Here is a 12,933-nt window from a genome sequence, read left to right on the forward strand (position 1 = left end):
TTGAAAACATATTTGAAATCTCTTCTTTATAGGAAATGAACAGTCCGTGTGGTGCATCACGATGCCTTTATCTTCTGGCTGTGCTGGCTAATTTGGAGAAGAACCACGGCCAGGCAAAGGCGCTGCTTGAAAAGGCCCGCTTGATAGGTGGAAACGAACAGTTTTGGCACAGCAGCACTTTTGCCCTCACCGATGCGATTTTAGGAGACGACCAGGAAGTAAATGAAAAAATGGTAACTAAACAATTCGTTTATTCAATTGAAATATTCCAGTGGTATATTCAGTATGTATTTTATAGATGAACAAATTACTCTTTTAATACTAGTGATCAATACAGACAGTCCTCTTTTAGCAACTGCAATTGGTTTGTAGCAAAATGGTCGCTAAGTGAAAATCATGTCACCACAACTGTGCTTTACTCCAATTTTCCTTTGCTTTACAGCAGGGGTGTCAAACTCTATTCCATTGAGGGCCGCATCAGGGTTGTGTTTGACCTTGAGGGGGCCAGGGGGTGTGGCTAGCTCAATGTCACTCATGTCAGGGGTGCCTGTGGTGACTCCGCCAGCAACCATGGGCTCCCGAGCTCCATTTCTGGCTGCAACGGCCTCTTGCAATCCTTTGCCAGCGGAAATGGAGCTCAGGAGGGCTGCAAGTAGCCCTTCCGACCTCCACCCCACAGGCCAGATCTACGCGCCCTGTGGGCCAGCTGTGGGCCACGGGCCGGATCCAGACTGCGGGCCTTGAATTTGACAGCCCTGCTTTACAGAGTCAGAAGGATGTACAGTTTGCCTCGAAATGGATTGTTAGTATTTCTGACAGCTTGTTTTTTCATAGATGCAGGCTGGCCATTTTCTGCAAAAAAACATAAATGTCTTGAGGCCGTTATTGAAGGAAAGACCCAACCGAGAACCTGAACTGGGTTTTATAATAGCATGCTTTGAAGCCAGGTAATTATTACAAGTTAAGATAGCATTGTAGTTTGGCTTTACTTTTATAAACAAATAATAATGCAATAGCAATAGCAATAGCAATAGCAGTTAGACTTATATACCGCGTCATAGGGCTTTCAGCCCTCTCTAAGCGGTTTACAGAGTCAGCATATCGCCCGCAACAACAATCCGGGTCCTCATTTTACCCACCTCGGAAGGATGGAAGGCTGAGTCAACCTTGAGCCGGTGAGATTTGAACAGCCGAACTGCAGAACTGCAGTCAGCTGAAGTAGCCTGCAGTGCTGCATTTAACCACTGCGCCACCTCGGCTCACTATCCTCCACATGCCTCTTTAGGAATAACATTGCAGCCTCCTCAATCCTTTAACCTAGTTTAATAAGATGGCACCTGCTTTCTAGTTCTTTTTTAGGCCTTGTCTGAGCAGATGCGCTCTTTGCTTTAAAGCAGGGGTGTCAAACTCACGGCGTCACGGTGTCATCACGCGACATTGTGACTTTTTCCCCTCTGGGTGTGGTCGTGGCCAGTGCATGAGGCTTCTGGCCCATGGGCCGCACGTTTGACACCCGGCTTTAAAGGTATCCAACTTTTTTTTCAGAATTCCACCCAGGCCTAGAAAAAATGTTCTGCTGCTTTAAGGAGGTGATGCCGTGTGACTGTGAAAACAGGAGCATCTGGATTAAATAACATCTTTGTAGACGCCTCCTAAATTATAATTAGCAAGGAGGCGTGTTTCCAGTGCAATCAGGGGCATCTAAGCGAAGGGGGAGGGTTTTTTGAAAAGCTAAGGTGGCAGATGCAGCTGTTGGAGTGAAGGTCTGTCCCTTTTCTACATTGGATGTTTTTTGTGCGTGCCATAGGAATAATTTTTTAAAATAAACTCCTGGCACCTGCCTGGATTAGTTCTTGCAGGTTTTTTGGCCAGGCTTTTCAGAAAAGGTTGCCATTGCCTCTTTCCCAGGGCTGAGAGAAAGTGAGAAAGGCTAAGAGCTGAGGTGGCGCAGTGGTTAGGATGCAGCACTGCAGGCCACTTCAGCTGACTGCTATCTGCAGTTCGGCTGTTCTAATCTCACCGGCTCAGGGTTGACTCAGCCTTCCATCCTTCCGAGGTGGGTGAAATGAGGACCCGGATTGTAGTTGGGGGCGATATGCTGACTCTCTGTAAACCGCTTAGAGAGGGCTGGAAGCCCTATGAAGCGGTATATAAGTCTAACTGCTATTGCTATTGATTGACCCAAAGTCATCCAACTGGCTTTGTGGCTAAGGTGGAACTAGAACTCCTGGTCTCTCGGTTTCTAGCCTGATACTTTAATTCCTACGCCAAGCTGGTTGTCTACATTGCAGGTGCAATATTCACAAAGGGGAATCTCAAAGGCCTTTGACTGCACTGCCATGCGGTGACCCTGCCTTATCCCTTTTGATCCCACCCGCAAGGGATGCTGTTGAGTACAGCAACAACTTATTTTTATTACACAGGCAATTATATAGAAATATTATTTCTATACAGATAGTCCTCGGCCTATGACCACAATTGAGCCCAGAGTTTCTATTGTTAAGTGAGAATTTTGCCCCATTTCATGACTTTTCTTGCCACATTTGCTAAGTGAATCGCTGCATTTGTTAAATTAGTAAATCTATTTGTCCCATTGACTTTGCTTGTCAGAAGTCGCGAAAGGGGATAGCATGCAACCGTCATAAATACGAACCAGTTGTCAAGCATCCGAATGCAAATCATGAGACCGTCAGGATGCTGCAAAGGTCATAAGCATGAAAAATGGTCATAAGTCACTTTTTTGAGTGTGGTTCTAACTTCGAATGGTCATTAAATGAACTGTTGTAAGTCGAGGGCTACCTGTATAGAGAAATTGTAAATAAAAGGTCTGCCCAACTTTTTCACTTTTTGGTCAAAGATTTATTTGATATTTATTCATTCAATTTTTTTACAAGCAAGCTGAAATCTGTTCTTCGCCACTGAGTGTCACATGAGATTTTTCTGCTTTTCTGATATGCTAATTAACTAATTAATTGATTAATTGTTTAGTCAAGGAGCTATTTTTATAACAATAAGAAGAGTTGTTTAAATATATGTGCTACTTTGGATGAGCCCTCTGGCCGTATGCTGTCCATGTCCTCTTCTGTGCAGGAAATCGTATATACAGCTAGATTTGGTTAAATATCTCATTAACACTAGCGGTTTTTCTGAAGAGTTGGCAACAATATTGCTGGAATCCTATGATAAGTTAATCCACATACAGGAGACCTTCCTTTCTAGTGGATATAAAGATCGTAGTGCTGATGCATTGATGGCCTGTGCAAATATTCATAGGTAAGTCCTCAGATAGAATTCTTCATAAATGCATGCATATATGCCAGGATACTATTCATTTTTTTTAAACTCAGCAACGTTTCACAAAATGCATAAAAGGAATAGAAAAGAGTTAAAGAAACTAAAAGTATGAGGTAAGAAAAAAGGAAGGGAAGCACCGTAAGCACCATTCGTTTCTCCAAGCTTTCCTATCCTTCTAGGCCTGGCAACCCGCAGGCTGGACGTATCGTGCACAGGCCACGCCCACCCGGGCTCCGCAAGGGCCAAAATGCGATGAGTCATGACAACTCACGATCGAGTCCCACGTCCTTGTTGTAGGCTATTTTCGCCTGTTTACGTACTTCACAAATGTCCTTTGTTCTTTAAAATTCCCATTTTTTCTCTTTTTGACGATCTTTTCAGTCCCATCCAATCATGATTCACAGCGGTCTCCTCCTTCGTTTCAACCCATTCACTCTTTGTTCATATATTTGTCCTGTAATTCTGTTCTTCTTTTTTTGCATTAACAGGGATATTTTTAAGCGTCCCATTCTTACTGCATTGTTTTAAATACTCCTAAATACATAAGTCTCACTTCCATACAATAGGCAAAAATAAATTCTTAGACACAGCCGTTTTCACTTATTTTTGAGAAGTATTCATTCTTTCAAACAGATCATATACATCAGTGAATTTCTAGCAGCATTTATGGGTCTTAAAAATTTGACATTTTTGCATCTTTATTTCTTTTAACAATTTTGTTTTTTTATATATCTTTAGTAAATGTTCCCCCAAGATACACAAGTTAATTTACTTTGTCTAATTTTTCATAATTTATGTACAGTATGACATTAAGTTACTAATTCCATTTTGCCTGTCAAACACAACTGCTTTGAGTTTTAAGAAAATAATTGTATAGAGAATATTTCCTATCCCTACCATACAATGCAGCACAGCAAATATTCACACAGCCTGCATTCTAAGGGGCATGTATGCATGTATGTATGTATGTGCTGACCATCTCACCAATAAGGCAACTCTGTGTTAAATTAGTAGATTACAAAAAAGAAAACATAAGAATCTCAAAAGCTCTTCTTCTTTATCCTTTTTCCTCTCTTTCTTTGGTTTTGCTATTTTTAGTAATTTAATTTTGTTAACTTTGTATTGCTTATATGTTTTCTTTCTCCATTCTATTTTATTTAGAAAAGTATTAAACATTCTTTCTGTTTAAAATATATATTTTTTTACAGGATACTTGGCAAACATACAGAACTTGCTGCAGACAAGCAAAATCATTACATAGAGGCATATAGATTAGCACAACGTGGAGTATCACGAATGGAAGAGCTTTTTCAACACATTAATAATATACTTCCAATTAATGAGGTATGATGTTTATGTGTCAGCATCCACAACATGGAGATTATTGTCAGTTAAATGGAAGTATTCTGAAAGTATCTCAGAAACACAGGACCGTGCAGATATAAACCAAAAGTATGACAGATCTCCAGTCCCAAATCCAGTTGAAACAGTCCCCAGTTCGATGTGTGGTTCAAATGTTAATTGTGACTGAAAATCCAATTTTTCCCTCTCTCCTCCTTGGAGTTTTCTTTTCTGTAAGAGTAGAAAGAAAAATGTACCGGTTTTTACGGACATACTAAACATGCTGATCATGCAATCTACAATGCCAAAAATATGGTGTCTGTTGTTTTGAGTTAGCATGTGGTATAAACACCCAAGCTATTGTTTAACTTAAGCAGAGCATATTGTAATTAGTAACCCAAGGCCTCTTTTTCTGTACATCATCAGATTTAAGGTTCGTTAACAGAGTTTGTGTGTCGGCTCATACTTGATTTACTTCAGTTTAACTCCTGAATCAGTTTGGGATTGAGCTAAATCTGAAGTAAACCTTCTAATAATGAACATATAGAACCACCAGTGACCTTTATCAATATTCAGTACAGGATTCCTTTAAGTTTGGAATTTGCATGCAAATCTTCTTCTGAAAATTAATTTTAACATTTTATATGTATATATTATATATCTTAATATCTATCTAAAAGCATGTGTACCTTCTCCTCCTCCATATTCCATCTTGCAGCTGTTTTCTCTTCTGATAATGTATGTAGTAGGCCTGTGCTTCTCACTGCATGAAGACAGACAGCTTGTCAAAAAACAGAATAGCAAGTCAGTGGCTGAAAGGAGGCACGGTGATCGTGGTTTTCTTTCCTCCATACTTGTCTCCTATGTTTATCTCTATCTTTCCTACAATTGTGGGAAATAGAGATTGGTTTTGATGTTTCTTTCCTATTATTATTATCAAATTGTATCACAGCGGCCAGTTGTTTCACTGGATTTGGCATTGGTTACTAGTCGGGCCCCACCCAGGGGCCTAGGACGTCGTAACGTATTTTCGTAATATGCGTGCAGATCCAAGCAGTGCGGCTTTTTGCATTTGACTGATGGTGATTTTGTCAATTTTTAACTGTTTTAAATGTTGCTGTTGTTGTTGTTGTTATTTATTTATTTATTTATTTATTTATTTATTTATTTCAGACTAGAAATATAAATACACCTTTAATGAGAAGACTTGCAAACATGAAGGTGAACTTTATAGAGATCATTTTGGATATTTTTGTTCTTATCAATATTGAAAAAAAGAACAGAGAAGCCAGAGCAGACCAAATTGAGCACATTATTGAGAATTTTGTAAGGTTTACACCTGATACTGCTTCAGAGGAACAGGTATGGCCTTGTGCAGTGAGTTCATAATTAATGTCTTCTGCATGTAGAAATCATCATTATCATAGAAGCCTCATTGAAAACATGAGCAAAACACTTTATTTAAAAAAAGGTTGGATCCAGATACAAGTACGGCAAGTGCCTCAAAGCAAAGAGATCTTTCCATTTTTCCTCACCATAGTCGTCCCTCCACTCTTGAAAAATATAAAAAATATACATAGAGAATTCTGAGGAGTAAGGAATGGGAAAAGATAAGAACACAGGTAGCCCACAGCTTACAATTATTCATTTAGGGACCGTTTGAAGTTACAATGGCACTGAAAAATGTAACTCATGGCCACTTTTCACACTTAAAATGTTTCTGCACCCCCATGGTTCACAAGGTCAAAATTGAGATACTTGGCAACTGGTTCATATTTATGACAGTGACAGGGTCCGGGTATCATGTGATTCACAACCTTCTGACAAGCAAAGTCATTGGGGAAGCCAGATTCCCTTAACAACCGTGTTACTAACCTAATAACTGCAGTCATTCACATAACAGTTGTGGCGAGAAAGGTCATAAAGCGGGACATAACTCACTTAACAACTGTCTCACTTAGCAACAGAAACATTGGGCTCAATCTTGTCACAACTCAAGGAATATCTTTGTAGATAAAGTTGCCATTCAGCCAGCAACATTATCTGTGAGCAATTTAATGTCATACATACATAAGTACTGTATAATTTATTACATTCAATTTATTGCCATAAATTAGGCATCACCAGTGTGAAAAACTGTGGCCATTACAAAACATCTTGGAAAGGATCTTGTAATACACTCAATTTACTTGTGGAAACCAACCTTCTGTATCGCAGGATGTCTTTAACTTTTAGGCAACAAACATAACTATTCACAGATTACAAACCTGATATTTCTGAAAGAGCAGAAATGAGCCTTGGAGACTTCTGAGTGATCTCACTCTCTGATTTTAGACCAATATTATTTTTTTAAATCTTATGGGAAACTCATTAACATAATTGCTCATGGAGTACAGCAACAATCTCTAGTCACCATCCACAATAAATAGCTATTTGGGGTACAGAACCCCCAGTTCCATCCTGAGGAGCTAGAAACAGACGTGTTGACAATATCAAACTCTGCCGGATATACCAGAGAACGGAATTTACTTTTCCATTCTTTCTCCCAGTGTTGGGTCACCCTCAAAGTACCAAAGCAGTTTATAAAATTAGGGCTGAAACCATATGGAAGTTCAGAAGTATTTGATCTCGTTTAACCACTGTGAAATATCCCGGTTCAAATTCCTCGCTAAAAACAAGTACATGGCAAGTGCTAAACGTTAGACAATACCCAGAGGCTTTCAGGAATGTCTCTTTTGTGTAATTTTTTTAAGCAACGCTTTAGGGCTAAAGCACTAATTCATTTCTCTTTTTGGTGAATATTTTTGAATGCAAGCGTGTTTTAAGCACTTTTCAACACTCCGATTTTAATGTTTTGCTCTCCTTAATAATTTGTTCATTTTATTTTATATTTTCTGGATTCTTAACAGGCTTGGATCACCCTTGGGCAAACAGTGGGCCACAATGCCCATGCTCAGCTTACAAGCCTGTCGAGTCTTTGTGGTGGCTGTCCTGACATCAGAGCCAAGTATCTCTATCTGACTGGGAGGAGTCTCCATTTCCTAGCTAACCATATGGAGCCTTTTAATTTGGATATTCAGTGGTGTGAAACTGCAACCGTAAGGCACAGCTCACTCAGTATAATTAAAGTTCTTTTTTGTGATTGGTACTTTCCAAATACTTTTTAGTGCATGTTTTTGATATGTGATATAAGACACCCCACACACACACAAAACGCTGCCAGTGATACTTAGTAATCTCAGTTTTCTATTCTCTCCAGCAATTGGTATCCTCTGTCTTCTAAGCAGAGGGGCAAGGGTTTGATCACACGATTACTGTCACCATCTTGAATTTCTCAAAGTTTTTTTTAGAATAGCAATAGCACTTAGACTTCTATACTGCTTCGTGTAGCTTTACAGCCCTCTCTAAGCAGTAAAGCAGTTTACAGGTCAGCATGCAATATGCAAGCATATTGCCCCAACAACCTGGGTCCTCATTTTACCGACCTCGGAAGGATGGAAGGCTGAGTCAACCTTGAGCCTGGTGAGATTCGAATTGCCAAACTGCAGGCAGCCGGCAGTCAGCAGAAGTAGCCTGCAGTACTGCATTCTAGCCACTGTGCCACCCCGACTCTGACTAATCCACTGATACTGCTACCTTCTCTGAGCAATAAGCAAGAAAATTCCATTCTTGAATATTATTTTTGTTGATTATGGGTATAATTTGGGAAAACAGAATGAGAAAACCCTAACCAGCTGAATAAATTGATGTGTCTTTAGATATTCCTCTTCTATCTGCTTAACTTTGTGACTGATGAAAAAAAAATCAATGTTGACTTTTACAATTTGACAATCTTAACTTACCAAGAGTTACTGAGCAATTTACACTGTTCCGAGAAGGATTTGGAGTAAAAATATTGAGATGAAGCAGATTATTTCTTTTAGCAGTATTTTAATTTCTTGGGCTGAAAGATAAGGAAATGCTTTAAATCACCTTTTAAGTATATCGTTTCTGAAAGATGAGTAGAAAGAAAAAGGTATAAAATAACATCATTGCCCACTTCAGTCAATGTAACATAGAGATAATTCATTAATTATTGTTGAATTCATTTGTCAAGAGTACTGTGGATTTGTGTTCTGTTTAAACAATCATTTTATTCAATTTCTATTGTTGAGTTTATTCAGGGTTTAATATGAGCTAAAGCAAATGTAAAAAAAATAGTCTATCATTGTAGTCATCTTTCCTGTTGATACAAGCAGTTCTGAGTTTGTATCACCTGCACCTTTTTCCAAAACAAATAATCCATGTATATATATTTGAGAATAATTAGCGTGACTGAAAGCAATCAATTCCTCTCGTATTTAAATGCTCGTAAAAGACTATTTGTAGCATTTGGCTACAGACTCAAGGGAAGGCCCTTCAAGTGTTTTTAAACCTTACATTGGGCTGCATGTTTTTTTTTTAAATCAAATACATTTCTGTTTGACTGTGATTCTTTTATATAATTGTGATATACAGGAGGTGCCTAAAATTAATTCTGAGAAATCTCCACCACCAGAAGCAGAAACTATAGATGAACAAAATGAAGTCCCAAGTCCTCTATTGCAACTTACTAAAAAGCAGCTCGATGACTACAGGAAAAAAGCCAATGAATTAAGGGTATGTTTCGTTTTAAGTTAGGACATATCCTGACACGTATCAATTGTGCTGAAACGACATCTTGCAGTATCTCTTCAGCAGTGCTCTGTGTTCGGCTTCGGTGGCCTCCTGCAACCCTCTGTCAGCAAAAACGGAGCCCCCCCCCCCCCCAGCTCTTATTTTACTGGCAGAGACACTCCAGACCAGTCCTTGGTTGGTCCCAGAATGGCCCCCGGGCCAGATCTAAGCACCCAATGGGCCATATCCGACTTACAGGTCTTGAGTGTAGAGGAAGGCTAAGTATTCAGAAGGTTCGGTTGATTTTCGAATTAAGCAACATACATTTGAGGTAAGAACGAACTAATGCATCTTCCACAAAGGAATAAGTACCTATGTGTTTTGTTCTCGTCTCTTGAGAGTAATATTGAATGTTCTTTTTTTAACCGTGCAGAAGAGGCAGATGTGGACTCATGAATACATATTTCAATCAACTGAGGTTTTGCTGCAGTGCATTAATGTTGCAATTAATAACAACCTGATCGATATATTGGCAGCTGCTAGTTTGGAAATGGTGGAGTGCTTTGGACAATTTGATCCAGTTTCAGCAAGTCAGTTTTTAGCTCTTTATCAGGTAAGACGAGAACTGTAAATCAAAATAATAACCACAATGTCTGCTACCAATTAAGCTACAATAGTAATTGTCGTTGTGTGCTCAACACAAGAAAGGCTTTCTTCCAACCGCAGAATGAAACAGTTCACCTTAGAATGTTCCATCACAATGCTCTGAAAATACTGTTTTCTAGGGGGGAAAACCTTTGAAATCACCCAGGAATTACGCCATAGGGAACAATGGGAAGTTGAAATAAGTTATTTGCTACCTCGTTTTTTATCCTCTGGTAACAAAAATAAGTTGGATAGCTGTAGATGAGTTAGTCTTCTTGGGATAGTGTTAAAATGGTTTGCAAGATTAAAGGGTTAGGTTTAAAAAAAAAGCACAAATGTATATATCACTATCATTTTCTGTAGTAAAGAATTTAAGAATATCTGCACAGTGTGTATGATTTTTTCTCACTGACTCCACTCTCCTCTTCTATGTTAGCTCCAATCAGTGACAGCATGAAAGAACAATATGTTTCCTGGATTTTTAGCTAATGCATAATTCGGTTCTCGATAATTTAGATTTGGATTGAAACAATTTTATTCCAAACTTGGTAGAAGATGCTAAAATGTCCATTCTGGAATCAGAATGGTTTTCACAACCCAAACAATAATTCATTTTAAAATATAAAACAACTGTAAATGCAGACTATAATATTATGGAATGAAATTATAATTCTTGCTTGCTTCAACTGTAGGTTATATATTTATTATTTGGAATACGATGTAATTGAGAACTCTTGATCAATGTAAATCATCTTTCTTGGTTAGCATTTATAGATTTATAGATTGGAAGGAAGTTTAATATTCACTTTAAGAGTTAAGTTGCTTTCATTGCAAAGCAAACAATTTAACATGCAGTTCTGGGGGAAATACCAATGCTTTTCATCTGAAATTCTCTTGAAACAGAATGAAGGAAGATCTTTAATAATCAGTGTTTACATAAAAGTTACGTAATCCTTTTTTTAAAGGTAAGGAAACGGCTAAGAATCATGGAATTATTTAGAAGAAAGTGAATGATTGGAAATGTTCTTTATATTTACTGTCAGTCTGGTTGAAAATATTTTTACAATATATTAATGCAGTGTTTCTCAACCTTGGCAACTTGAAGATGTCTGGACTTCAACTCCCAGAATTCCCCAGCCATTCGCTGGCTGGGGAATTCTGGGAGTTGAAGTCCAGTCATCTTCAAGTTGCCAAGGTTGAGAAACACTGCATTAATGTACGCGTAAATACTGCAGCTTGCTTGGGTTTTGAGTAGAAGTCTACTTTTAAAAATACTTGCTTACCTGACAATAAATCTAATGCTGCGATTTTCCAGAGTTGCACGGCATCCTTGATTATGAAAGAGATCCTGTTAGGGGCCACCTTGAACAGCAGCAGTTCACAGATGGCAGCCATGTTGCATCTGCAGCACAACCTGCAACAAAGAGGAGAGACAAGTGGCCTCCTCAAAACCGTAGAACAGAGGTTGGCTGCTATATCAAAGGTAATGGAACTGTCATTCCCACCCGGTTACAGAGAGACCCTCGGTCGAGACTCCTGCCAGGAGGCATGGATGGCACCTCATTCTCTTTCCCTACAAATGACTCCGAAAGAGTTCCTCCGGAAAAGGACAGTAATATTACCATTATTTTACATAAGTGGTTGACTGCCTAATTCTGTTTCTCTGCAGATGTTTTCCTGCATAATGGAACAAGTGATGAATGAACACATATAATCATTTCATTCTCCAATATTGAAAGGCTCATCCATTTATACATATGCTTAACACACTGAATAGTTTGTCGTAACTTTGTAACGAAGAATCTTTATAGATTAATCATGAACATGTAACTCATAATAGTTTTTTCTATAAGTTTAAGTTATTGTGATTACAGGTAGTCCTCGATGTACGACCACAATTGAGGCCAACATTTCTGTTGTTAAGTGAGTTTTGCCCCATTTGATGACCTTTCTTGCCACAATTGTTAAGTGAATCACTGCGGTTAATAAATTAGTAACACAGTTGTTAAGTGAATCTGGCTTCCCCATTGATTTTGCTTGTGAAAAGGTTCTAAAGGTGATCAGATGACCTTGGGACACTGAAACCACGATAAATATGAACTGGCTTCCAAGCATCTTAAGCTCGGTCACGTGACTGTGGGGATGCTACAAGGATCTCACGTGTGAAAAATGGTCATGTCGTTTTTTTCAGTGGCATTGTAACTTTGAATGGCCACTAAATGACCTGTCGTAAGTGGAGGAGTTCCTGTACATGTTAATCACTGACATGTAAATATTTACAAATAAAATACTTGTATCCAATCAAAATCTCTTTTGAGAATGCTGGTATAATATTTATGAATGGTATTCCTAACTTTTTTGAAAAATAATTATGGGGTGGTTTTCTTTGTAGGCATGGGGAAGCCTCTCTATTTCTTCAAATCATTTTAATATCATGAATGAACTGCCAGCAAATTTTCATATAGTTATTCTCCAGCATTCAGGAGACAGGTATGAATATAACAATGTTCATGAATGACTGGTGCAAGCATAACATTTCAACATGATTACCACTGAACATCACTACTTTTTCAACACAGTTTCTGCAATTCATGTATTTACAGTTAGAACAATTAATCAGTGGAACAACTTGCCCCCAGAAGTTGTGGGTGCTCCAATACTGGAAATTTTTAAGATGAGATTGGATAACTATTTGTCTGAAATGATTATTGGATTTCCTGCTGGAGCATGGGTTAGACCAGAAGACCTCCAAGGTCCCTTCCAACTCTGTTATTCTAATTCTGCATTCTGCTGATGTGAAAAGTTCTGTAGGAAAGTTTCTAGCATTTACAGGTTTTTATTAGGAATCCCTTCCCACAATGTGCCATGTATGTCCTAAGTATGACTCTTGCCATACTCCCATTTCAACTGATACAACTGTAATATATTGGATGGACTGGTGAAACTCATTCAGGAATGCATAGTGCGGTGATTAACCTCCAAACTCATTTTGCCATTACCCATACTATGGGAATAAAC

At 38.6% G+C, this 12,933-nt stretch overlaps 1 protein-coding gene across 1 annotated transcript in view; it reads left to right on the plus strand.

The window, feature by feature from the left end:
• The window catches only part of CFAP46 (cilia and flagella associated protein 46), a 94,036-nt gene that overhangs the window by 59,566 nt on the left and 21,537 nt on the right, over positions 1 to 12,933 (plus strand). Inside the window, 10 exon segments of the mRNA XM_032231705.1 lie at positions 33 to 233; positions 841 to 947; positions 3,091 to 3,273; positions 4,503 to 4,638; positions 5,809 to 5,997; positions 7,545 to 7,733; positions 9,133 to 9,273; positions 9,704 to 9,883; positions 11,231 to 11,398; positions 12,308 to 12,405. Of these exon segments, the coding sequence (XP_032087596.1) occupies positions 33 to 233; positions 841 to 947; positions 3,091 to 3,273; positions 4,503 to 4,638; positions 5,809 to 5,997; positions 7,545 to 7,733; positions 9,133 to 9,273; positions 9,704 to 9,883; positions 11,231 to 11,398; positions 12,308 to 12,405 (1,592 nt within the window).

Source organism: Thamnophis elegans, chromosome 15 (assembly GCF_009769535.1).
Source record: "Thamnophis elegans isolate rThaEle1 chromosome 15, rThaEle1.pri, whole genome shotgun sequence".
Lineage (NCBI taxonomy): Eukaryota > Metazoa > Chordata > Lepidosauria > Squamata > Colubridae > Thamnophis > Thamnophis elegans.